The sequence below is a fragment of the Solanum dulcamara genome, chromosome 7 (genome assembly GCF_947179165.1).
Source record: "Solanum dulcamara chromosome 7, daSolDulc1.2, whole genome shotgun sequence".
Taxonomy (NCBI): domain Eukaryota; kingdom Viridiplantae; phylum Streptophyta; class Magnoliopsida; order Solanales; family Solanaceae; genus Solanum; species Solanum dulcamara.
In genome coordinates, this window is record NC_077243.1 from 12,927,962 (window position 1) to 12,955,543 (window position 27,582).

Sequence of the window (27,582 nt, forward strand, 5' to 3'; positions counted from 1 at the left end):
ATGAGAAAGTCAGATCAGCTCATTAACTCGCACACTACTACTGGTCCACCACAACTCTTTCATCAACTTCTGTTTTTTCACCTAAAATCCACAAATAATCAACCTTCCGATCAATTTTCAAATCTTCATTAACTAAAAAACGTCCCTTGTGAATCTTGGTCTATAATTTCTTCTTAAAAAACGATTTTTTTCTCTTGACCTCTTCTCCTAAACTACAACTAGATAATTCCAATCAACAGCTATTTAAATACAATTTTTTATTCTCCTAACTCAGATTCCTAGATATTCATTTTCATCTTTTTCTCTGTTCCGAGTTGCTGCTGAGTCACAAACCCAGTTCATCAATTTCTTTTTTTCCCCAGCTATGGCGTCTCTTGGATTGGCTCAACGAATCAGAATTGGGCTTGATGGGAACTCGGGTATTGAACCGATGATGGGTCGGGCGGGTCGGTTAAATTTCGGTAGAAAACGAGTTGGGTTCAGAGTTATGGCCTTAGAGGGCCAGTCTGTGGAGCCCGATCTCAGTGTTACTGTTAACGGGTTGAAAATGCCTAACCCATTTGTTATCGGGTCGGGTCCTCCCGGGACCAACTATACAGTGATGAAGAGAGCCTTTGATGAAGGCTGGGGTGGTGTTATCGCCAAAACGGTAAAGTTTTCTTCGACTTTAGTAGTATTTCTTTAATGGATCCTTTTTTTATCCATATATTTTCAGTGGTGGATCTAGTTCCAGTTGTCTGTTATCTGTTAGTAGTACTTTCTATCTTTTTGATGGAAATCCGATTTAGTAGGAGGACTAAAATGAAGGAAGAAACTAAATTGAGCTGTTGATATGCATCTAATTGAGTGTGGCAACTGCTCAAGTAAAGTTAGTTCAACATTTGGGAGAATGACATGAACTTATAGATCTTCTCTGTTAGATATTGTAGATCATTCGGAGGTGGATGGAGGATTTAAATTTCTATGGGTTCAATTTTAAGTTTTTTAGAATCGAACCGATTTTGTTTTTAAAATTATGGGTTCATATCTACTATTTGTTGCAGTCTTAATATAACTTCACACATAGAGCCCGTTTGGATTGACTTTAAGTTGATCAAAACCAACTTAAAACCCCTTTTTAGCTTTTGGACGTGTTTGCCTAATACTGACTTTAAGCCATAAAGTTCTTAAAGTCAGTCAAAAATGAAAAGTTAGGATTCCTAACTTTTTTTTCCAAAGTGATTAAAGTCATTTTCTTTACCATGGAAATTACTTTTATATCCCTTATATTTTAACTAAATTCCCAAACTAACTTTTTTTATTCTTTTAACCCTAAAATTCATATCATAAGCACTTTTATCCAAACACTCAACTGCTTATTTATAAAAATAACTTTCAGCACTTCAAAGTTCTAAAAACACTTCATACATAAAAGTTACTTTTTTTAAGCCCATCCAAACGGGCTCATAATTTAGGATCCGCTTCGAAAGTACGTGGTTGAGATGAACCAGGTACCATAACATTGGATCCACCCTGAGATCATCTATGTAGGGTCTTGGATCAGTATGTATGGAGTAATCATTTAACAACTTGTAATGGAGTTCTGCATGTGCTGATTCTATATCAACTAAATGGTAAGAAATATTTCCCTTGTTTTAATTTGTTTGTCTTAACTTTTCTTTTTAGTTCCTTTAAAAAAATGTCTCTTTCTTTTTTCGGCAGTTCTTTAGTTTCAACTTTTAAGACCACAAGATTCAAAATTATTCTCTACTTTTTCAAAATTGTGCCAAGTCAAAACTAGACAAACAAATTGAAACGAAAGCAATAGTTGTCACTGAAAAGTGTGATAAACTCCTTTTGCTTTTGAAAGGATTTTTTTGTCTGACTGAAATGTGAGATCAACACTTTTTACTTATTTCTGTTGTGGAAAGTGCAGAGAAGAAAGAACTATCATTGAACTTGTTAGTTAACTGCATACTATAGTCTTCTATATTAGAATTTTGAAATCGGTTCTCGACTTTCAATATGGTCCTTCCTTCAAACTCGAGTTGGTGACTGAAATATTGTTGAATATATTATTAAGAGGGTGTTTGGATTGGCTTATTTTAAGTAGTTTTTGGCTTTATAAGCTTTTTATTTTAGTTTTGGAGGTGTTTGGGAAAGATAAAAAGTGTTTTTAAGAACTTTTTTTAGGCTAAAAAGTACAAAAATAAGCTAAAAGCAAGTTGGCTACCCCCAACTTATGACTTTAAGCTTTTAGCTTATAAGCTACTTTAAAAAAGCCAATCCAAACACCCTAAGAAGCATGCTTTCTCCAGTCTGTTTGATGTTGAAAGCAAGTCTTTCCTCTTTAATCATTTTTTTTCTTCCCTCAGGTGTCTTTGGAAGCTGATAAAGTTAAAAATGTGACCCCAAGATATGCTAAACTAAGAGCAGATGCAAATGGTTCTGCCAAAGGACAAATTATTGGGTGGCAGAATATTGAGCTCATTAGTGATCGACCTCTGGAAACAATGCTGAAAGAGTTCAGGCAGTTGAAAGAAGAGTATCCAGATAGGATACTTATTGCTTCTATCATGGAAGAGTACAACAAAGCTGCTTGGGAGGAACTTATTTACAGAGTTGAGGAAACTGGAATTGTAAGCATATGGGGCTTAATGGATAAGATTTTGTTCTCATTATATTAATTTTGTCGCGTTAATTCTCTTTTTAGAAGTTATGACTCTCTCTAATTGATAGTGTTTTACAGGATGCCTTTGAAATCAACTTCTCATGTCCCCATGGTATGCCTGAACGTAGAATGGGTGCTGCTGTTGGTCAAGATTGTGATCTCTTGGAGGAGGTCTGCGGATGGATCAATGCTGTAGCCACAGTTCCAGTTTGGGCAAAGATGACCCCTAATATCACGGACATTACCAAGGTATTTTGTTATAGCATTTATAACAACGATGATAGATCGCTAAAATGTTCAAACTAGAAACCAATTGCATATGTTACGAAGGTCATAACTTCTCCTATTCATCATGCTATATTCTTCCTTTATTACTAAAACATTCTCTCAGGGGAAAGTTGCATTGTGGAGCTTGTACATGCTGTTAGTTTCTTAGAAGATGGATTGTCCCTTATTCCTCCCTAAATCAACCTGATGACACAGCGTAATTTCTTCTTTGGATCATTCTGTCTTGCACCATTTGTGACCCCTTTACTTGTTTGGAGATTAAGCTTGCTTTGGTTTCAAGGTCTCTCTATTGCACTTTCCACTTGTAGAGTCTTTACCAAATTGAATGAGGTCGATAATGACTGTTAAGGACTTGAGAAGTGTGATTAGAGCTGTCTGATCATTATTAGTTTGACATGTAAGAGGACCACCTTGGCTTGAAATGAAATGATATATTTATCATTAATATTCTCTGTCTGGATTAAACCATCTTCACTTCACTTCCCTACTGTAATTATGGCCTCCCACTTGTTTGTTATTCACTCATGGCTGAGAAGTTATCAACATTATTCTTATACGTAAAAGTTGCGTCTTCGATGTGTTTCTAATTTCTTCCCCTTGGATTGTAGCCGGCTAGGGTGGCTCTTAACCAAGAGTGTGAGGGGGTATCTGCTATAAATACAATCATGAGTGTAATGGGAATCAATCTTGACACCTTAAGGCCCGAGCCTTGTGTTGAGGGGTTAGTATCTCACTATCTCTACATTGAAAAGAATGCTGAATTAAAATTTTCTGCTTTTATGATCTCCAGCAATTCATTTTCTACTATTTGTCTTAGATACTCTACTCCTGGAGGCTACTCAGCAAAGGCAGTGCATCCAATTGCCCTTGCAAAAGTAATGAACATTGCACGGATGATGAAGTCAGAATTTGGAGATAAGGACTATTCACTCTCTGCTATTGGGGGAGTTGAGACAGGTGGTGATGCCGCGGAGTTTATTCTTCTCGGAGCAAATACTGTACAGGTTGGATTAGAAAGTGACCTTTTCCTCTATTTTTTGTGACTTTACATATTGGGTGAAAAATTTCCTTGCCCTAATCTAAATTTAGGACTTTTCCTTGAAAATATTTCTTCTAAGTTGTGATCTAACACAAGTGAAAAATCTCTCAAAACAATTTAGTTTTGATCGTAGTGAAATTTCAGTAAAATGGAGAAGAGAGCATTTCAAGCTAGACTCATGGGCAACTCCTCTTAATTTGTTTGTTCCTTTCTCTTCTTTTTTTCGGCCATCCTTTTTTGCACGACATTATCTTGGAATGATAAAACCTTTGTTGGTTTATTATGTAGGTTTGTACCGGTGTCATGATGCATGGATATGGACTTGTGAAAACGTTGTGCTCTGAGCTGAAAGATTTCATGAGAAAGCACAATTTTTCTTCTATAGAAGATTTCAGAGGGTAATCTCTCTCTTTCTCTTTCACACGCACACACACTCGGAGGCATTAGATCCATCTAAAAGAAGAAAGAAAGAATTAAGGCTCAACTAGAATATCTATTTTTTGATTTCCCATCCGGTGTCCGGTACCCATATTGGAGCCCGACTAAATCCGGATTCGCGCCGGTAAGTCCCACATTGGGGGTGGGTAAAGCGCTCCTTATCTGGAATATCAAGCATTAGATTGCATTACCTATTGATATTTGCTGGCCAAGTGGGGTACATTTTAGTTCAACTTGGACCTAAAACAGGTCAAAGAAAAAGCAAACAGAATTGGTATTTAACCACATTTTAGTTCTTAACCCAAAATTACCCAAATTGAAAAAACCTAAAACTTTCATTATATAGTAGGATCTTGATCTAGGTTCTTAACTTTCTTCCTATAAGATCCACTTCTGTGGTTTCTGTTAACTTTGCCCAGTACTTCAAGTTTGACTTTTCACAGTGCTACTGCATAAAGCTATACGTAGTAACTAACGATACGAATCTCTTGTTTATAATTTGAATTTGTGTTGTGTGCAGAACGTCACTTGAATACTTCACAACTCACACAGATTTGGTGAGAAGGCAGCAAGAAGCCATACGTCAAAGAAAAGCGGTTAAGAAAGGTTTACTATCAGATAAAGACTGGACAGGAGATGGTTTTGTGCAAGAAACTGAAAGCATGGTTTCCAACTAGACCTGTAAACCTCCTCTAAATGCACTTTTCATCTCGTGTTGTAGATCATGAATAAATCAATCTCTTTCATATATCTGACTGGATTGGTGTATAGTGACTTTGACCTCTTTGTTGTTCATTTATTTTATCTTTTAACTTGATTCAAAATACTTGTGTTTATGATGTAGAATCCCAGAATTCATTTAGTTACTCTAATCATCCGAAAAGCCATTTTATAATTAGTGGATAGCTCTATTTATATCTATAAGTATATCACTCAAGGCAGGTATATAATTGGAAGATAAAATAAATCATATGTTGTGTGAATGCAACTCCATAAATTCTTATAGCCTGGTTGGTCAAAAAATGTTTTTTGAAAAGTACTTTTGGTGAGAAGTTGTTTGTATTTGACTAGTTAATTTTAAAAACACTTTTGAGCTATAATTAGTATTTGATCAAGCTTTTAAAAAATATTTGAAAGTATTTTTTTTATTTTTTTTAAAAAGCTATATGTTAAGAATACATGGTTGATGAACTTTCTGAATGCGATTCCTCCATTCTTTTTCTTCTTGTTTTGGCTTGATTACATAAGTACCACTAAATCGTGTTAAGCATTTGGTAATTATGTTAGGTCAAGGCTTGTGAAAACAGTAGCAAGACGAGAGAGATCTTTTTTCTAGTTTCAGCACGTGTATACAAATATGTAACTATTTACTTTATAAAATCGACTTCAACATCTAAAATTTATTTCCTACATTTGATACTTATCATTCATTACCTTTAGTAAACTACTTTCAAACGGGCTCTAAGTGCTTTTCTTTGCAAGGAGGAAAACGTTACTACTAATTGGAGTTTATGAATTTAAGAATAGACTATCACAAGTATAAAAATTCATGTTGGTTGGAATTGATGAATGCATGGTCTTGTCAAACTAGTCCCAATTGAAAAGAAAAGAAAAGAAAAGAAAAGAAAAGTAAAGACAGGCACCTTCAAGTTGAGTAAACTAAAAAATTATTAAAACTCTCCGAGACTTTTACTAGGTGTTTGGTTATAAATTTTATTTTTTAAAATTTTATGTGAAATTTATGAAATTGAAAATGAAGTTGTGTTTCATTATACTCCATTAATAAATTTGTAGGGTTTTGAAAAATAGTGGGGTATTAAAAGATTCATAAACTCCATTAATAAACTTGTGAAAGTTTGAAGAATAATGAAAAGGTCTTGCAGATTTGTGAATTAAATCCAAAATTGTGATTGATATTTGTTGACTTGTGTTTATGAAATTGTAATTAAATTTAAATCAAATGTGGAAGGATTTAAGCTATTTGGTATGAATTTGCTGTTCGATTTGTGAGCAAATATGGAAAATATTGTTGATTTTTTTTCCAGAATTTGCAAAAGGGACCTATTTAATTCAATTTTATTTTTAACATTTTATTTCATGTGTCGGTAAAAAATGACGTGAAATGCAACATCATGTGTCCACAAAATACAATAGGATGGAATTTAGGTGTCTAGATATGTAATCCAAAATTAAAATATTCACTTGTGAGGCCAAATTTAAATGCCTACCTATGTAAATGCCTCATTTTAATTTTAATTTTTTTTTACGTTATGTGATTTATTCCTAGTTTTTGTAAAAATAACTATTCCTCCGCTTAAAAAAAATAAAAAAAGAAATACAGGGAATGTAAGGTATTGTCGTAATTAAACCCAAAACAAGTGGCCGATTTTCACATCCCAACATATATATAATCATCTTCAAGGCCTTCCATCACTCTTTCACTGAAACTAGGGTTTCTCTTCCGCAGCTCCTTTAGCCTCGCCTCATCATCCCCTTCCCCCAAACCCCCAAAGCAGTTCTAATCTCTTCTTCCCAACATGGCCGTCGGGTATATGGCTTTAACTCGCACGCCATATTTCTAGTTCTTCTTCTCTTCTTTTTTAATTTCTAACGCTCTTTTATTGTCTCATTGTACAGCAAAAACAAGAGGATTTCCAAGGGAAAGAAGGGAGGAAAGAAGAAGGCGTAAGTAGCCCTAGCACCTTAATTCCTTGTCTCTTTTTTGTGTGTGTATGTGTAATGTGAGGTTTACTTTTCTGTGTTTGTCTGTGTGTGAATGTGTGCAGGGCGGATCCCTACGCAAAGAAGGACTGGTACGACATCAAGGCACCATCTGTTTTTGAAATCAAAAACGTCGGCAAAACCCTTGTTACCAGGACTCAGGGTACCAAGGTATTTATTTGCTTTTTTTCCTTTGTGAATTCTATTGATCTTGTGTTTTGTTGCTTATTTTTTAGTTTCATTTCTTTAAGTCTGTTTTGGATTCTGTTTAGTTCTTATGTAATGTGGACTAATTAACGAAATGATGTACATTCATATGTTGAGTGAATGGAGGAGGAAATGTTGGTTATGGTATTTAGGGATTGACTTTTTTTCAATTTCTACATTGCTAAACATGAAGAGTGAGAATTTTGGTCAAATAAGGGGTTCTATTGTCAATTTTATCATGAATTCACCAGTGAGTTTTTATTTATAGTTAATGTTGCTAGTTGGAGAGGGCTAGTTTGCCTTGTTACAATTTACCTCTAACTGAGGTGTGCAAGAACTTTTACTTTGAAATATGTAGCAGACAGCTAAGTCCTTCACTTCAGGTTATGACATGCCCTTGTGATTCTGCATCTTGTATCTACAAGACTGCGGGATGAAAATTACTTCACTGCTATCTGTTTCTTCCCCTTTCCGGTATGCGTGGATGCTAACTACATAGGTAAAGAAGTCTTTCACCAGTTTTTTCTCTGTTTCACATTGTTTTGTGATATCTGCCTACTTGTGCAATTGTTAAATCCGCTGCCTAAAAATATAGATAACTTATTCTTATGTATGGACACTGGGTATGTTGTTGTTGTATTCTTATATAAGGAACTTGAATTTTTCATCTCTTGGTATAAACAAGTTATAGTTCTAAGTGCACTTTCTGACCGAAGTAGTTGTTTGATTTCCTTTCAGATTGCTTCAGAGGGCCTAAAACATAGAGTATTTGAAGTTAGCCTGGCTGATCTTCAGAAGGATGAGGATCAGGCTTTCAGGAAAATCCGTTTGAGAGCAGAAGATGTGCAAGGGAGGAATGTCCTCACTAACTTCCATGTAAGATGTTCCTTTTAGTCAATCTTTTGTTCACACTGTTTAAGAGGTGTCATGTATGACTATATATTGAGCTCTAGCTTTGTTATGTAATTACAGGGAATGGATTTCACAACAGACAAGTTGAGATCTCTGGTCCGCAAATGGCAGACTTTGATTGAGGCCCATGTGGATGTCAAGACTACAGACAGCTATACTCTTAGGATGTTCTGCATTGCTTTTACAAAGAAGCGTCCAAACCAGCAGAAGCGTACCTGTTATGCCCAGAGCAGCCAGATCCGTCAGGTATTGTATTTCTACTTGGTCTGCATGTATGCGGACATATATTCTTATTGTTGCCATCATGTCTTGCGGAGTTCTTTTTTGGTCGCTGACTAGAATTTTTCATCTTGTGTTATAGATCCGCAGGAAGATGGTTGAGATCATGAGAAACCAAGCAAGTTCCTGTGACTTGAAGGAGTTGGTTGCCAAATTCATCCCTGAATCAATTGGCAGGGAGATTGAGAAAGCAACTTCCAGCATCTTCCCCCTACAAAATGTTTATATTCGAAAGGTCAAGATCCTCAAGGCCCCTAAATTTGATCTTGGCAAGCTGATGGAGGTAATATTATCTATCTGTTCATCATATGCGTTACACAATATATGCATTGTGTAGTTTACTGTCACATTCATATTGTATAGCTGCCATTGTTGGGTTATTGATTGAGAGTTCTTTCTGTAGGTTCATGGTGACTATTCAGAAGATGTTGGTGTGAAGTTGGATCGGCCAGCTGATGAGACAGTAGCAGAGGCAGAGGCCGAGGTTCCTGGAGCTTAGACTTGTTTCACCCATCTAAGTTATGTGATCGAATATGGTCGTAGTCTTTAGAGCATCACATTGTTTAAGTTGAGTTTTGTTGTGACATCTAAAATTTTTGCATCTGGTTCTTTGCCTGTGTTCAATTCATACATTATCATAGACCAAGATATGGATTTTCCAACTGTTTTTCCCCTTTGTTGAATTATATCACTGTGAAGCTTGGTAATTCGTGCTACATTTGAGATGAGATAATTTTTATCAAGTTGACCATTTTCTTGACTATGACTTGACTAAATGATAATTTCTCTTAATACTTCCCTTTTCATGCCATCGCTGGAAACTACTTTCGTTTAATAGTTGAATTTATGTTTTTAATCCCCAATTTATATGGAAGTTCAATTGTGAGAGAACTACATAACTGTAGGGGATTTGAAATAAATTTAGTTAATTGAACCTAAAGCATAAACATGAAGTTTTCTTATTTTGAGAGTTGTTTTAATTATAATAATGATGATCATATTCGTTCTCCGGGGTATGTTAAGTTAGAGAGTGTTTTTGGGTTTTTACCTTTTCTTTTAAAATTATATAAACTTCTTTGGTTTTTGGTTTTGACCAAGATGTCTTCTGTCCGTTGTCCTTTGAGTTAGGCATGACATTTTTAATATGAAGGACTTCGTGCGCAATTGATGTCTTTATGTTGTTATCACCAGTATACAGTCTCTGCAGTCTCAACATCTTTCAATTCGTGTTAGACTTTTCATTTAGATTCAATGTCATTTCTCTCTGTAAAATATTCTTAATAGTACACGAGTCTTTTTAGTCTGGCCTAAGTAAGTTTAATGGCCTATGAAGCTTGAGCAGGATTGGGTTGAGCCAATTTGTGGGTAAAATACAGTGAGTGAGATTAGGTTAACCCACAGAGGAATGGGTTGGGTTGTCCGTTTTAAGGTCTATCAAAAAATGATGAACCAGCACCGACTTGATTCGTCAAATCCTAAAACCCGTATGAAGTAGCTCGTTTGGACTGAGTTAGCCCATATTAACAATTCTATTAGATAGTCATTGCTTCTACTTAAATTTTCTCATAGTCCTTGAACGTGATTCTATCACATGGTGCAGTATTAATAAAGTCTATTTCATTATGGTTATCTCCACTCTTAAATGTTATCAAATGGGAACCTCTTTTTATAACGTGCAATGTATAACCTAATCATATGCTAATTATTGAACTCTTAATATAAATAGCATTTCCTTAGTCATTGCTAGACCCATGGCCATATCCTCCATGTACTTTATCGAAACTGTCGATATATTTTACATACATAGCCATTTAATCTCCCAAATAAATCACTAATTCTATCTAGTATATTGGTGGTCTTGAATCCCTTGAACTATTACTATGATAAAATAACAAAGATTATCGATCATTGAATAAAAGATGTGATGAAATCAAATGTGTGTGATTAAAAATAAAATTTACCTCGATACAGAGAACACATAATTTAAATAACTCCGCCCGTAGGGATTAACCCGGATAAAATTTTGCTTTAATTAGTTTCTGTAAAAGAAATATATCATTGCTAGCCTCTTATACATGGATCAAGATAACCATTTTATTCTTTACTGGGACAATATACCAACATAAAGCTTACATAAATATGAGCACACATATAGAGAATATTTAAGCCGTGTGACAATCGTCTCATCTAAAAGTTTAGTGTAAACGGTTAGAGAGAACACACTTTTAGTTACTTAATTATATCCACGACATTCATAACTTGTGTACAAATATGCACATGCACCACACACACTATATTACGTAGGAAAAGTTAACCAAAGGAATTAATGACACTGATATGTCAATGCCAAAATTCCAAGCCTGACTTGTTATTTACTAGATTGCCACAGTTTGCAACTTGGGCATGTTTTCTAGTTTAGTAGCTGCTTTAACTCCACAATTAGTATCATTCGGACACGTGGCAACCTGTACTTTATCAGTAACAACCAGTAAACCTGCAAGCTTCACTATGTCAATAATTTGTTCCTGTGTGAGTTCTGTAAGCTTCTTAGTTGCATTCATGTTCTCATCCTTCACAATGACTTCAGGTTTTTGTATCTCTGGAAGTTTCTGCTCCTTTAAGATGGTCTTCTCCTTTTTGCTATATATTGCATAGAGCACAATTTGGAGTATACCAAATATGAATCCCAATACATTTGGAGCCTAAAAATATTAAAAAGGTTAGTACGTAAGAACATTGATAAGATGGAAGATATAAACATGTCAATATGTACATTCTTGGAAATACGAAGAGAAGAGAAGATGACCGATGTCCTAGTGAGGAGACGTGAGATGTTGATTATGGTGGGGTGAATAGACATAGAGGTATGCCGAGAAAATATTGGGGAGAGGTGATTAGATAAGATTTGAAACACCTATAGCTTATTGTGGACAAGACCCTATATAGGAGGATACGAATGTCGAAAACTGGGATAGAAGGTTAATAGGTAATTGCGATGTCTGTTTCCCTCATCAGTGAGTGGTATTAGTACTTTGTGTTTCTCTCCGACTTTCTTATACTACTTATTTCTTATTATTATCTATTGTTTCCTTTGCTTCGACTATCATATTATATGTTGGTGCTTACTAGTATTTCTTAAAGTATTCTTTTTTCTTTCTTGTTTTGTTGCTTTAATTACTTGAGCCGATTATCTATCCGAAACAACCTCTCTATCCTCATAAGCTAGGGTAAAGACTGCATACACACACCACCCTCCTCAAACTCCACTTGCAAAATTTTATTGAATTATTATTGTTGTATACAACGGCGGAGGTAAGCTTTAATATTTGTACATGTTTAGTAGAACACAATAATTTTGATCTAAACCTTATATATATACGTGTGTGTCAGGAAATTTACTATATCCATATATAAAAGTCAAATACAAAACTCAGTTATTAAAACTTGAGGTTATTGTTGTAAAATTCAAATTCTCAATCTGTCGTTTCCGCATGCAAGAAAATTGAAGTTGTACGACAAGTGAACTTACGGCAATGTTAATGTCCTTTAGTAGAAGACCATAGAAGAACCACATGACTGCACTTAATGTGAGAAAAACTGATAGGAGAAGTGGCATGTATTCCACACTCTTGGTCTTGATGACTTGTCTCTGCATGAAATTATTTGAGAAAAAAATTTAGCACAAACTTAACACAGAGAAAAGGAAGAAAAAAAAACTGCAAGTAAAAGCTCACCACAATGCCTAAGGGAGCAACAAACACACATAAGGAGAAAATAAGGCAAATCCATCCAACCACTTGTCCACGAACGACTCCTTTGAATAGAAATTCGGTAACCAGGACTATTGCACCAAATCCACCAACCACTGATAACATGAGCATTTTTACAGTTTGGACCTGTATAAATATAAATATATATATCAGACTTATGTGTTAATTACGTTCTTCCTTTAGGCAAAACAAATTTTATTTGTAAAAAACTTACGTACCTTGGCTTTCTTTGGTGCATAGAAAAGGTAGAAACCAACGTAGATAGTCTCAATGAAGACACCAAATGAGTTAATAGTGATGAGTAAGGGGGTGTTGGTTTTCAAAATTGCGTAGTAAATCCAAAGCATGGAACTAAAGAGAGCAACCACGTATGGAATTGACTGATACCCTTCTGTTGATTTCTTCTTGTAAATTGTATAGAACGTGGGTCTACAAGTATGATAATATTATGGTGTGTTAGTCAGATTATAATAAGCCAAATATACTGATAATATTTTAAAAAATACAAGTAACTGGAGACTCACATTGGAGAAAGGAACACAATGAACGAGACAATGTTACCTGCAAATTGAATTGCCAAAATAAAAAAGAAATGAGAGATGATCATGAGTTCACACTACTAGAAAACAAAGAATTAGCACGGTGGACAAAATTTTGTAACTAAACAACAAAAATCTCATGCTAATATATCTCATTTAGCTACTGATTAACGACGGATAGTAAGAAAATACAATTCGCTAGAAGTTTTTTCGCAAGGAAATTACCGACAAATTTCATAGCTAATTCCGTATTTTCTTGTAGTATCATACACAAGAGACAAGACTTTAAAATGCATTTCACGAAGAATGATATATTTAGGAGACGACCCATATAAATTATGAGTATTAATTAAATTAGCTATAGTACGATGTACCTACGTAGTGAGTATCACTTCCGCTACCTACCTGTTGATATGTTCATTTTTGCGCTTACAAAGAAGTCATAAATTTTGTTAAAGATATTCAAAGTTTAATATATATGTGTAAAAATAACTTTTAATATATATATAATATTTTTCGGCAAATGGTGTTAACATATACAGTGGATCAACAAAAGTTTTTCTCGCGAAGATTACAATTATAAACCAAATGATAAGGTGAAATGATCGGCTGAAAGAAAAATAATATGTTCGAGATCATTTTGGTAAAAATAGAATAATAATTTAACACAAAGGAAGAAGAATGCATAGACATTTAACATTGAAGGAATCCCATATGAATATTTATAGTATTTAACAATTATTATTATATATCGAAGCAAGAAGGAGAAAAAGGGTTAATTTACCAAGGACACCAAAAGCGAAAGCCCAGTGATCAAAAACACCTGCCATCTCTCTCTCTTTTGTTTTTACTAGCCAAACAGTTGCAAATTTCTAGCACTGTCTCTCACACACAATGCTAGAGTTGCAAATGACAAGCAAGTTTTCTACTTGGCTGTGAAATGAGAGGTAGGCTTGGCTCACATATTTATACTGCCAAGGAGGTGTGGAAAGTAGCTAGCTAGCTAAGGTGCATGCAATTATTGAAGAAACAGATATTTTTTTCCGGCGCAAATTAGCGAGAAATTTATACTATAGATCATGATTTTCTCATTCATTTACCGCTAAATCAACTCATAAACCAACTCATTGGGAAAATGTATGATGGAAAACAAATTCTCACTTAATTAATGTGGGAAACTTCCTTTTTTCATATAAAAACATTACTATTTTTTCCTTTCATAAATTCAATCAAAATATCAGTGAAAATAGTCACTGAATATTTTTCAGTGGGAAAATAGTGATTTTTTAGTAGTGCACATTGGTGAGGGATGGGATCTATGGAATTCTTATATGGCTCGGGCAATCTCTCTTTCTTTGAACTAGATTTTGAGATGTGACCTAATTTGACATGATATCAGAGTCAGACTTATCCGATGTGAGACCCCGAATCGATTGAGGAGGATAGAAAGAGCCCCGGTTTTGGACCGGTGAAGTTACTCTCGGTCCATGAATGGCGCACTCTAGTCCGAAAAAGGGTCTGGGTGTGGGGGCTTATGGTGTTGAAGTGAAATACCACATCGGTGAAGGATGAGATCCCTTGACTTTTTATAAGGTTTGAGCAATCCTCTTTATTTTGAGCTAGTTTTTTTGGAGCGTGAGATAGGTTCATAAATAATTATTGTATTTGGACAAATATTTAATGAAAGTGATTTAAAAGCACTCATACGCTCAAAGTTCAAGTGTCCCATCCATGAGGCTCTTTTATTATGTCATCCCCCAATCCGTAGGAGCACTATTACTTGCAACTCGTGCTTTATTTTTTAGAGGTTGTATTCTTTTTCAAAATTGGTACAAAATGAGCCACCAATTTGAAAAAGATCAGCTTAGAAATGATATATGTTGGGACCAATTAAAGTCAGCAACTTGCATCAATAATAAAGAGAAGATCAATTTGCTGCAGTGGCTGATGAATTTATGATATGCTTCGTTTTGCTTTGCTTGGGTGTCATTTTAATTTATCTGTATAATGTATGATGAAATGAAAAATACAGATACAATTTTGTACGTTTCTTAAATTTGTAAGAACTGGTGACATGTTTAATAAATTAGCATATAATGTGTTTTTCTTACATGTATTATGCTTTAATTCATGCCTACCATGTCAAAGACAACTACAGCTCAAAAGTTTAATTTATCAATTGGCTAAAATTGTACAAGAACTTAGTTCATGTGTAAAAATATGACCCATTCAACACACCTAATTCAGCCTATCTAAAAGTTGGCAGTTTTGAGCTAAATATTAACTATTTGAATTAAAACTTTTTCTTTTGTTTGATATGTTATACCATACTTATAGTAAGGAAGGAAAAAGTTCTATGATAATTAAGCAATTTATTAAAAAAAAACCCAAAAACAATCAAAACTTGGTAAGAGTTGGACAGATAATTAAACTATAATTCATTGTTTAGTCAAGCTTTACCTAGCCTTTCCTCAGTCAAGTTACTTCTGAGAGAGGATTACGAAATGAGAGGAGAAAAACACATTCAGCTATTCAGGCTTTTCTTTGTTTTATAACATAATAATATCATTTTAATTAATCTGTTCAAATTCATTTCATACCTTACATTATTTACCACCCATATCCACGTATCGCATGAAATTATATGCTTGTTACTACGATTGAATCCAAGATGTTTCGTACCATCTCCTCTAATTGCTACATATCTATTTGTGGAACGTGTTTTCATAAATAAACTTTTGATTTTACCATAGATTAAAGACTACTACGAATTTGAACATTCTAATTATATTAGTTTAATATTTATATTATATAGTAATACATACGTACGTACCATATATTATATAGACAACTGCTTGTCTGATTTTGATTTTATAGCTAAAAAGTAACGAGTAAAGACACATTATTGTGATTAAAAAGGGTCTCGACTTTTATAAAGTAATATTACAAATTTGAGAGATTGAGATCCAAAGATGCATATTGAATACATCTTCCAAATTGCGTGAGAACTCAATTTTTTATACTTCCTTCCTATTATAAGGTTGTAATTAATGAATTAATGGTCCAACCCCACCCATTCCATCATTTTCTACAGTTAAAAGCAAATTTACCTTTTGAAGATAAAGTTTATGTCATTTTAAAATCGCGACGATTGGTAATTTAATATAATGTCTTATGTATATGTATGTCTGTATACCTGAATGATGAATTCAATAATTAAGAAGTATACCTTTTACACGCCTATGAATTTTGACTCGATCGATAATTAAGAAGATGATTACTATAAGTAATGTAAATTAAAATACAGCGATAAAATATTATCATATGTGAACCTCTCTTTTTATAATATGGGTTAGTTTTGATTAAATCATAAGTTAAAACGAACTGTAGAAGAGTCTATCCCTTATCATATGGTTAAGATACACCAACATGACGATTTTGATCACTACCAACAGGAAGATTTCGTTGGTCGCATGAAATTCCTTGAACCAAGGTGTTCCATATTTTTTCAAAATTTTGTTTTTATTTCCACTTGTAATCATATTTGTGGAGCATAGATAAATTTCGAGAATTCTCAATTCTCACCATAGTATATTTATTGCATCAGTTGGAACTCAAATTATATTGTATAGACCATTCCAACTTCCAAAAGAGCAGCATGAGGGATGTTTAATGCATTTGGAGGCTCTCTACAATTCCTATCAAGAAAAGCATAAGCCATAACAAGAAATTGCTTCACAAAATTCGACCCTTTACGTACTTTCAAATGTGAATGCCCCAAAAAATAGGCAGTGCCACTTTCCCTTGCATCAACAAGTTCTTGAAGTTCCTTCCTTACTGATGAATTCATCTTAGGATTACTTACAGGCAATATAAATCTAACTTTTTTTCTCCTTGTAGTAGTAGTAGTAGTAGTAGGATTTTCAATATCTGTTACTTGTTGAAAACTTTCACCTTCAACAACAGGGACCAATGCATTTCCATTTGTCCCCAAAATTATCATCCTTCCCTCTTGTAAAACCAAGGCTTCGTGATGTCGTTCCTCTCTAGCTATGAACTCGCCTATAGAGCTAATAATTTGATCCTCGAAATCATTAACATCCCTTACATGATCACGATATCCATAGCGAACAATGCATCTATATATCTTGTATTCCTTATGACCGATCCTGCCTACAAGGTATCGTTCATTTTTGGGAATGTATGGGACGGGCAAAGACTTGAAGGACAGTAAAATCAGCACTTGATGGAATGCAGGGAGGTTGGTGATGAAATGGGAGAAAAAAGCTGGGATTCCTGTCACAATGTTAGTATGGATGAATCCAATGCCGGGGACTCTAGAAACTCCGAGTCCAGGACTCAGGTCTGTCAGCCAGTCCACGGTCACCCTGTTCTCTACGTCGAATTCATACTTTTTGATGGTACCATAGTGCCAAGAGACCATGATTGTCATGAAAATCAACGACAAAACAACGATGCACCAAGCTCCCTCGGTAAAGTTCAAGAAACATGACGATAGGTACAATGCCTCAATCGAACCAAAGAATAACAAAAACAAAACAGAGAGAAATGCAACACTCTTCTCCCATTGCAGTGCTATAATTAGTGACATAAGACAAGTTGTCACCAGCATTCCACAAATAACAGCTAAACCTGAGAGAAAATTAAGGAAAAACTTTATGAGATGTTACTACAAATGCATAAATTTGTCCAAAAAGCCCCAAATTTACACCACCGTTTAGTGCTAAAAAACCAACAGAAGTGAAGTTGTGATCACTGTATAAAGCAATACCTGTAGCATTTGCAATAGTTGATATGTCTCGGAAACCTATCAAGATTGACAGGCTAAGGATCATAAGCATCCAGTTTGCATCAGGAACATAAACCTGTCCGCGCACTTTATCTGATGTGTGGATAACTTTGACCCTCGGGAAGCAAGCAAGTGCTTGACACTGATTTATGATGGAAAAACTTGCAGTAATCGTGGCTTGGCTACCCACGAGGGAAGCAAAAAGGGACAAAATTGTGAATATGTGCTGAAGGTGTCCTGCGCAGTTGATAACTGAGGATTAGAAATTCGAAGGAACAAACCACTACCACGACAAGTATAAAAAAACATCTATCGAACTTACTATGTGTCACAGATTCACTAAGATGAGCTACATCATCTGAAGTGCCGAGGTGCTGGGAAAAAAATGCTGCTTGGCCAGCATAACATAAGACAAGGGCTGGATATACCAAAAAGATAAAAGTGACCTGCAAAAATAGCATGCTGTGAAACTCTTAATCTCCTTGATCATGTACTCCCTCTGTTCCAATTTGTTTTTCTGGTTTTGACTTGACACGGAGGGTAAAGAAGACTTCTGAATCTTGTGTCTTAAACTAAAGATACGTAAAATGTACCAAAATGTCATTTAATGATGTGGTCTTAACACAAACAAATTGAAGCAGAGGAGTATCTATTTAAGAATGGCTAACAAATTTCATAAATACCTTAATGGATCGGTTTGAAAAATGACCTAAATCTGCAAACATTGCCTCTGAACCTGAAAAAAATGTAAGCCTTCATATATCAGAAAATTTTGGTTTTAGAAGTGATATAACAGAATTGATGAACATCCAAATGAAGGTGAAATACATAAGTTCTAGTTAACACGACTAACCTGCTATACATAAGACGATGTTGCTCAGAAGTTTCAAACTTGTGATATCTATTTTATTAATGAACCTAAACATGTATGTTGGGGATATTGCCCAGAGTATTTGGGGATGATGAATTATATTGTACAAGCCGAATCCACTTATAAACACAAGCCAGACGATAACAATTGGAGCAAAGATGACACCGACCCTGTTGGTTCCATAACGTTGCAGCATGAAAAGGCAAACCAAGATGACACATGCTACTGGAACTGGTATAACTGAAAGTATCATTTCACATAATCAAAAACATATTAGTGCCATTTCATTGCCCGAAACTGAAAGTTTAGAAGTTAGGAAACTTACATCTCTTTAAATACTTATCAACAGATTGTCTTGCCTTGTCTGAAGAGGTAACTGATAAAAGTTGTATCAAAAGAATCAGCTTCAAAGTCCTGACTTTTATATAAATATCTTGCATGACGAGTAATAGTAATACAATTCTTACATCGAGGTGCCAATTTTGACAAGGAACGTCTCAGATCTGACGTTGCTGATAAAACTGAAACAGAAAGTAACATTCAAAACCTGATCCTAATCATGTGAAAGTAGGAGGTAATAAGCAAAATGCCCAAGTAGTGAGAAATAAGACTAACCCAAAAGAGCAGGGGTAAAAATTCCGTCACAAATTATCAAACAGGAACCAACCAAAGCCAAAAGTAAGAGCAAGTAGTGACTGCTTTTATATCTTCCTATCGTTCTTCTTGCCCTTGATTCCACATTCATTTTAGAAAGGGTTCCTTCCTCTTGATGCATAAGCTCCGTATCATTTACATCACTCGGAAGCAGACCTACATTAGCACGCCTACAAAGTAGGGAATACAAAGCAAATGTACCACCTGCAGCAACAAATCACTGACTTATCGTATGATTTTTTGAGCATATACATAGTATCAATCTTAGCCAGAGATTTTCAAATTACGCGTACCTTCTCCGTTATCATCAGCCTTGAAGACTATAAAGGCATATTTCAACAGGGGAATGATGGTTAAAGTCCAAAAAACAAAGGAGAAGAGCTCATATATCTGCTGTCCTGATTTGATATGGCTAGGATCAATCGAACCGAATGCATACAAGGGAGTAGTGCTTAATCGACCATATACTACTCCGAGGCTTTGAAACGATAGAACTACCACGCCCCTCCATGTTTCTTTCTACAAATTGATCACCACAAACAGAGGAATAAAACATGAATATGACTTATAGAATAGTGATGAACGATGTTGCCCGGATTCTCCAAAACTGATGCTGGATACTCTAAAATTGTACTATTTTGAAGGATCCGTTAGACATTCATCCACATTTTTGAAGATTCCGATCAAGTGTGCTAAATCCATGTTAAGACATTTTTTTAGAAAATTGTCCCATCCATGGGGGATGGGCATCATGTAAAGACATTATACGCCATTTTAGCTTTTGAAACTGAAGTAGCTGGAGCTTCAAATATTATTTTAAGTAGTTCGTTTGACGGAGCTTTTGGGAAGTCAAAATCAATTTTTTATCAATTTTTTTTTTTTTGGAGATTTGAGGTGTTTGGAAGTGGTTTTTGAGCAGTAACAGAAGCAATTACAAATAGGAATAATATTTTTTTTCGAAACAAAAAATTCCTTACAAAAAATTATATTTATGAGATTGTCACTAAATAATTTAACCCATACATCTCTAAAATTTTAAAAAATTCTCTCGTCCTCTTCCTTTTTTTTGCTTTAACTATATTTATATCGACTAAAACCCTTAATCGAATATATTGATTCTTTTATATTTTAAATTTTAATTAAATAAAAATAAAAATGTAATTAAAATTATTATTATTATTATTGTAAGGATGTCTTTTTTCGTAGTTTGACTTCCCCAAAATTCTTTTTGGAAAGATTGGTCAATCACAATTTGATCAAATACTTAAAAAGATAATATTCAAATTAATTGGTCAAACATAATCTATTTCTCTTCAAAAGTATTTTTCTAAAAAGTGATTTTGACAAATATATCTAAACATAAATAATTATTAGAAATTCGGTCAAATAGGATCTCAAATTTCAGGTGGCACCGCAACTATGTGCGGGATCTGAAAAGGGGTTTTACAAATGATTGAAAATTCATTACAGGGTGTGGTGCACACTTACCTTAATAGCATAATGAATGGAGACAGGGCTTAGTGAAGGATCCATATCTCAGTTAAACAAAGCAGAAATGCAAGACAGCCTTTGATAAATTTAAGGTAACAAACCCAATTCCAAGTGATAAGAGAGCTACAACATTAAACATATAATTAAGTTCTTTGAGAGGAAACGGTTGATACGAGGGAGACACACGTTAATAACAAGGTCCAAATATATATATATTTATAGAGACTTTTGAGAGAACAAGAAATTAAAAAGTAAAATTTACGTAAATCTCATAGTGTTAAAGAACTAATTTCATTATTTTCCTATCTCTTTTTTAAATTACAAAAATTCCTTAAAATTAAAGGATTTCGGATACATCAGCAGCAAACATGCGGATAAATAGGAGAGAGATGTATCCGAGAGGAAGGGTTGTATCCGAGAAAGGATAGAGATGTATCCGAGAGAAAGGGTTGTATCCGAGAAAGGATAGAGATGTATCAGAGAGGGGATAGGGATGTATCGAGAGAGGAGGGATGTATCCTTCTGTAATTTTTTTAAATAGTAGAAAATTTTAAAGATTATGATAAAAGAAGATGTGTATTTAGATAATTTTTTCAATACGAAAAGTTTTTTATTTACTATAAATGTTACAGCAAGTATGTATTAAGAATGCATAATTTATATCTGATTAGCCAAAACAAACAAGGAACCCAAAGATTCTAAAAAGTGGACTGAGTTATATATAAATGGAACAAAATCAGAATAAACTTTTGTCGTTGCATCAAATGTTCGGTTTTTGTTAGGACTGATAGGAAGAGTTTTTAATTATTCACATGCTATGCTGACTGGTTGACCTAATCATGTTCCACACTAAAGTCTTAATTCTTTTTTTGGTCAAAGAGGAAGGAAAAATGAAATTTCTAGTAAAAAAGTTAAGTTCTATGCGCTTGAAAAAAAATGTTTACATAATTAGATTACTTATAAAGTAATTACAAGTGAATCTCTATATTTAAAATTAATAATTGGTTATATAATTAAAAATAAGTAACTAACCTGCTATGTGATGAACTGATGATATAGTAAAGAAATATGTTGTCAATATATATAATTTGATTCTTTATTTTATTTATCTCTGGTATAGTGGTATTAAATGGTTTCGTAATTGCTTACTCTGTTTACACCCACACCCACACAAAATATATAGATTGATTTTATTATTTCACAAATCGTTGCCAAACAAAAATTGGAAATGACAACTACAATTCTACAAAGTGACAATTGAGTAACCCAGGGATCTCCAATTGGAGAAAAACGATTTATTTTTTTATAGTTTTTCTTTCAATTGCTTCAAATAGAGGTCCTATTTCCCACTACATCTGGAGTATTCAATTATTTTTCTCAAGCCTAGAAAGTTCCGTATGTACTGTGTTAAGTTTTTAAATTTGCCTTGGTAACTAAAGACGAATAGTACAATAATTAGTATATGCTATAGTGAGCATACGTGGGGATTTCTTTTGGTTTCTCACCCGTGTCCGATACTTATTTGGACTTCTTAACTAATCATGATTCACAAAACATAAGACCCATTCAAGAAAAAGTGCTCTCTAAGAGAATTTTTTCTATCTGTAGGACTCAAACCCAAACCTATGGACTATGGTTAAGAGTGTAGGATCCTCCCGCAATCCTTGGTGGTGCGTGAGATTGATGTTAGAACATCTCTTCAACACTTGCAAGGAAACAACATCTGAATTTGTTCTTCAATTTTGGCATGCGCATGGTCTAGTTGAACTTGAAAAACGACTTGTATTAATGAAAAAGAACAATTTATGCTTCAGACTTTTCAGATAGATCCAGTATTACATCTTGTTGTAAAAAAAAAAAAAAAAAAACCTTCCAGCAGTGTAATTTTTTGCATAGAAATATAAGGAATTGCTAGTCATCCATATGTATGTCACAAAGATGATTTGTACAAGGAGTTCTGAGCTCGTAAGCTCTTGCTTACAAAACCACCAAATGCTACAACCTTTTTGTCTCTGTCAAATCAAATCTCGATGTGCAACTTGGAAATTCTACAAACAAAGTCGGTATTATAGAAGGAATGATGAGATGTAACAGAGGACAAAACAAATAGGTACATGGAAGTTAATCTCAGTCTCCTTTGATGAGATTTAAACAGCGGGCTCACAAAGATGTGAGAAAACTTACTACGTATTGTTGTAGAAAAACTCCTACTAAAGCTATCAACCTCTCACTCTGCAACTTCCGACATCAAGAATTCTTGGTCCATCCCAAACCCTGAGGCTTTCAAAAATAGACTACAATATAGGCTTCCAAGCTTTAGAAACTGCAGGGTACGCATGGCCTACAAGATACCATACAGCCTATTTTTCTAGATTAAGTTCTTTCTCAGATGTTGCCACTAGCTTGAGGAAATAAGGGATGATCTAGGCAAACTATTGGGATGAGTGCATCTTTTTTATTTGGATAAGTAACTATTGGGATAAATGGAAATTAACAGAAAAGAACAACTGATGACTGAGAACCGATGTGTGATATTAAGCTTAAGTTTACATCTTCATTATTAGAGCATGCTGTAAGCGTTGCAATACTACTAATGAATACCTATCCAAATCATTTTGCATTCAAAAAGATAGACCAGACTTGCACAATAGTTCTTCATCCATATCAATCAACACATAAACATTGAAGCTGTGAAGCAGATCATCAAAGATCATGCTCCATCTTTGCTAAACCCCAACAATCTTCTTTGTTCACTTTTGTGTTCACGTGCGAGTGTGCTAGTGTGTGAAAGCACGATCGAAGGGCTCTCCCTTTGCACCATGTCAACAAAAAAATTGTACCCAAAGTGAAAGGGATATTTCTTTTGCACAAAGTAAGGATGACACCAAAGGTAAGGCATTTCTGGAAGAAATTCACTCTGAACAACATCCAGTAACCAACGGATTTTGACAATTCCTTGTTAATAATATACCATACAGATACAATTGTATGCCTGAAACAATAAATCGAAATAATATACTGTTTGAGAAACGAGTAAAGCGTAATAAGGTAAAATGTTCTGTGTATAGATGCCCATGAATACATCCTTATACATGTATATGTCTGCAATAATGGTTCTTGATGCATTAAAAAATCACCTGACTAAAGGTAAATTTATTTGACAGTAACTTAGAGAAAAGAAAAAATATGTTTCTCTTATACAATGTTCCTGCTAGTATCTCAAAGTTTTCTAATTAACCATTTCAGTATGGTAATTCCATCATCACAAAAGCTCATTAAGCATTCCCATAAAGAATAGCTGATTCTGATGTCTGCCCCGAATTATAACACCAGGGAGTGAAGCTAATATCCATGTACATATGTATATCAACAAAGTTGGCAGAGGAAACATTGAGAAAAAGAGTGCACAAACACGAATTACTTCTAACTTTATTAAGACATATCTTAAAGCTTCTTTACAATACCTTCTTTGCATTGCAGATTTTCAGCACATCCAATTGTGGTAGTCTGGAAGGAAAAAGATTATTATGCTGCAATTCTAGACCTCAATTGCAGAAGGATTCTTCTGAATGATATGTTTAAAACCCAATCTGCAGGACTAGTTGTTGGTGCTTCCTGTGCATTAATGGAGAAGAGCTTTTAGGATACAGAAAAACCACTATAATTAGCTTGCCTTAATGAAAAGGGAGTACCATTAAAAAGAAAATGTGCCACTTTGTACTCTTGCTTCCATGTTGTTGCACTCACTGTGTCGCTCTTCTGGAAAGCAGAAGAGGTGCAAATCTCACAGTCAAAATGGTTTGTTTATTTACATCACTTCCAAGAGTTTTTTTCTTGTATACCATCAAAAATTCCAAATGTTCCACAAGAACAAAACTTTCTACCAAAATCCTCTACAAGAGCAAGATCCATTCTTGATATGATGGAAGCGACTTGAGTCCCTCAGTATAATTTCATGTTCAATGATTTTGGAGATATATGTCATTGCAGTATGACAGTCTCCACAAACTCGCAGGTTCTTGGTTATTCTAATAGGCACTCCAGGAGCTGATGTGAGAATGCCATAAGCAAGGGCCAACTTTTCACTATGTTCAATAAGAAGATCACCTTTCTCCTCATCATCTACATCATGAAGCGCAAAACTTGTCTCCGGAATATACCCCATTGCTTTGATACGGTGAATCAGGTCTTCTAAGAGAGCATATATCTTTTCAGACATTGGATGACATCTGTCCCCGACAAAAAATGTAACAGTCTCCTTCTTTGCTTGAACCCAACTACATCCAGGTCTCTTCCTTATGCCAGAATGTTTCATAAGGGATCTAATTCGGGCCACATCTTTCCAACGTTTGGCATTAGCATATATATTTGAAAGAAGTGTATAAGTCCCATCATTCTCAGATTCCAATTCTGACAGCTTTGCAGCAGCATGCTCTGCAAGATCCACATTTTTATGGACTCTACAAGCACTAAGCAGTGCAACCCATACTACTGAGGTTGGTTCCATTGGCATGCGTTCAATGAGCTTCATAGCTTCATCCAGTCGACCAGCACGACCCAAAATATCAATCATGCAGGCATAGTGTTCAGCCCCAGGAACAACTCCAAAATCCCCCTTCATATTGTTGAAGTAATTCATACCCTGCTCAACCATTCCAGAGTGGCTACAAGCGTATAGCACAACAAGAAAAGTTACACCATCTATGGGCAGACCTTCTCCTCTCATTACGTTAAACACTTGGAGAGCCTCCTCCCCACGACCATGCATTCCATAGCCAGTCATCAGGGATGTCCATGAGACAGTATTCCTCTGCTTCATGTTATCGAAAACAAGTCTAGCTGCATCAACATCTCCAGATTTGGCATACATGTCAATGAGACAGTTAGCCACAAAGACTATTGTAGGTTCATACCCTTGTCGTAACACATATGCATGAATTTGCCTACCAATCCTAAGACTAGAAAGACGAGCGCAAGCTACCAGAGCACACGATATAGTATATGCATTTGGGATTACGGAGTACTCATCCTTCAGCATCGCCGAAAAAAATTCTAAAGCATCATTTGCATCGCCGTGCTGGGCATATCCACCAATCATGACTGTCCATGTGACAACATTCCTATCTCTCCTGCCAATATCATCAAACATGGCCTGAGCAATTTTCATCTCCTTGCACTTTGCATACATGTCAATCAGAGCATTAATCACCATGAGATCCTCCTCAGCACTGCTTCCTTCCAAACTCAACATTCTTTTAATGGCATAGCAATGAGTTTCCTTCCCTTGACGCAGTGCTCCAACAGCAGCACAACCTGAAAGCACAGAAACAAGAGTGATCACATTTGGCTCTGCCCCAGAAAGCTGCATCTCCTTAAAGATATTGAGCGCTTCATAGCCTAAATCCCTCTGTGCATACCCCGAAATCACAGCACTCCACGTTACAACATTCAAATCAATCTCTACTTCCCTCATTCTCTCAAACAGTCCAAAAGCCTCATCAAATCGTCCTATCTGAGAATACCCAGTTACCAATGCGTTCCAAGAAACCACATCTTTCACCTCCATTAGCTCAAAAACCTTGTTAGCATCATCCAAACGCTTGCATTTTGCATACATATCCACAATTGCATTTCCTACAAAAATATCCTCATGCAAACATCTCCGTATCGCATAACCCTGAAGTTGTTTTCCTCGTTTCCACGCCCCTGAAGAACCACAAGCTGGAAGTACATTAACTAAACTAACAGCGTCAGGACGCAGCTCAAAACTATTCAACGAAACCATCGAATCAAACAATTCCAAAACTTTCGTATCCTCATCCTTCTGTACATAAGCCGCCACTATCGAATTCCATGAAATAACATCAGCAGTTCCTCTCACAACCGTTTCATCAAACACCTGGCGTGCATGACCCAACAGCCCACATTTCCCATACATAGCAATAAGACCATTGCATACAAACACATTGGAGTCCAACCCAGATGCTAGAATCAGGGAATGGACGGATTCACCAGAAATAAGGGACTGAAGCTCACCACATGCCTTGAGGACATAAGGGTATGTGTAGCCATCTGGGTTCCAATCAAGTCTCAACATTTCGCGGAAGAGGACCAGGGCACTCTCGTGATGTCGGAGAATAACGCCGCGTTTGATGAGGTTGTTCCAATAGAACACAACCTGGGACGACCATGTTGTGGGGTATGCTGAGGGTGAAAAGGAGCCGGCAACGACGAGTTTGGCCTTGATACAAGACTTGCATTGTTTGAGTAATTGGGTAAAAGAAGGAGTTGCTGCTCTGAGTAATGGCGTTGATGAAGAGAAGAAAGCGAAGAAGGAACTGGCTTTGAAGCGAAACTGAAACAGGGCTAAGTCTGAAAGTTTTGGAGGCAACGATGCGGGAACAATCATAGTCCCAGCTTCCTCTTTACTTCAAAAAAATCGATAAACGGAAACTCTCTGTCTTTTCAAGCGGGGATTCAGCGGCTTCCATTGGAAAAAGTATGTCACAAAAGAAAAAAAAGAATTATGAAGTTTCGTATCAATTGAAAAACTTGCAAAAATGAAAAGAGGGAGTTGCTCAATGTGTTCAATTCGAAAGACTTGAAATTTGATGAAGAGAGAGAGTTGCTCGCATATAAACATTCAATATGAGCGAATTTTTTTGGATATAAGCATTCAACTTGTAAGTTCAAGTCACCGATAAAGTAAAAGGTTGGGAAGGAGGGCTAAAAGAAAGAATGAAAAAAGACTTGAAAAATATATTTAATTCATTCCTAATTATTATTTTTCTTGGTGTGTTAAGAATTTGGAAAATAAAAACTTAAAAAAATTGGAGAGGATATTTACTAGATTTCGAATATCACCATAGAAAAAGTAATGAGATTCTTTATTAATTAAGAATATTAAACAATA

The 27,582-nt window shown here is 35.2% G+C and overlaps 5 protein-coding genes across 8 annotated transcripts; 2 read left to right on the plus strand and 3 right to left on the minus strand.

Moving 5' to 3' along the window:
• LOC129895337 (dihydropyrimidine dehydrogenase (NADP(+)), chloroplastic) lies at positions 1-5,287 on the plus strand. Its single transcript, XM_055971044.1, has 7 exons — positions 1-649; positions 2,355-2,618; positions 2,729-2,899; positions 3,547-3,659; positions 3,756-3,942; positions 4,266-4,375; positions 4,936-5,287. The coding sequence occupies exons 1-7, from the start codon at positions 365-367 to the stop codon at positions 5,090-5,092; spliced, it is 1,287 nt and encodes a 428-aa protein (XP_055827019.1). The 5' UTR covers positions 1-364; the 3' UTR covers positions 5,093-5,287.
• Positions 5,288-6,840: 1,553 nt separating this feature from the next.
• Positions 6,841-9,297, plus strand: LOC129895807 (40S ribosomal protein S3a). Its single transcript, XM_055971578.1, has 7 exons — positions 6,841-6,963; positions 7,053-7,100; positions 7,202-7,307; positions 8,082-8,219; positions 8,316-8,501; positions 8,617-8,817; positions 8,938-9,297. Exons 1-7 carry the CDS (start codon positions 6,953-6,955, stop codon positions 9,031-9,033), a joined length of 786 nt encoding a protein of 261 aa, XP_055827553.1. The 5' UTR covers positions 6,841-6,952; the 3' UTR covers positions 9,034-9,297.
• A 1,273-nt stretch (positions 9,298-10,570) lies between these two features.
• On the minus strand, positions 10,571-13,789 carry LOC129895685 (bidirectional sugar transporter N3-like). The gene is made up of 6 exons (XM_055971427.1): positions 13,628-13,789; positions 12,829-12,865; positions 12,523-12,733; positions 12,269-12,430; positions 12,064-12,183; positions 10,571-11,236 (listed from the first exon to the last, which is right to left on the minus strand). The coding sequence occupies exons 1-6, from the start codon at positions 13,671-13,673 to the stop codon at positions 10,910-10,912; spliced, it is 903 nt and encodes a 300-aa protein (XP_055827402.1). The 5' UTR covers positions 13,674-13,789; the 3' UTR covers positions 10,571-10,909.
• A 2,455-nt stretch (positions 13,790-16,244) lies between these two features.
• Positions 16,245-20,761, minus strand: LOC129895300 (potassium transporter 25-like). Its single transcript, XM_055970995.1, has 10 exons — positions 20,667-20,761; positions 19,472-19,697; positions 19,140-19,382; positions 18,992-19,045; positions 18,850-18,900; positions 18,507-18,764; positions 18,337-18,389; positions 17,976-18,099; positions 17,636-17,890; positions 16,245-17,496 (listed from the first exon to the last, which is right to left on the minus strand). The coding sequence occupies exons 1-10, from the start codon at positions 20,709-20,711 to the stop codon at positions 16,463-16,465; spliced, it is 2,343 nt and encodes a 780-aa protein (XP_055826970.1). The 5' UTR covers positions 20,712-20,761; the 3' UTR covers positions 16,245-16,462.
• A 1,743-nt stretch (positions 20,762-22,504) lies between these two features.
• On the minus strand, positions 22,505-27,378 carry LOC129896050 (pentatricopeptide repeat-containing protein At5g16860). Of its 4 annotated transcripts, none has more exons than XM_055971866.1 (3): positions 24,362-27,378; positions 24,134-24,284; positions 22,505-22,717 (listed from the first exon to the last, which is right to left on the minus strand). In XM_055971866.1, the coding sequence occupies exon 1, from the start codon at positions 27,076-27,078 to the stop codon at positions 24,550-24,552; it is 2,529 nt and encodes an 842-aa protein (XP_055827841.1). In that variant the 5' UTR covers positions 27,079-27,378; the 3' UTR covers positions 22,505-22,717; positions 24,134-24,284; positions 24,362-24,549. The 4 variants fall into 4 exon arrangements, with proteins under 4 accessions (XP_055827841.1, XP_055827842.1, XP_055827840.1 ...); XM_055971867.1 differs by lacking the exon at positions 22,505-22,717 and adding an exon at positions 23,714-23,980; XM_055971865.1 differs by lacking the exon at positions 22,505-22,717 and adding an exon at positions 23,714-24,011.
• Positions 27,379-27,582: the final 204 nt, after the last annotated feature.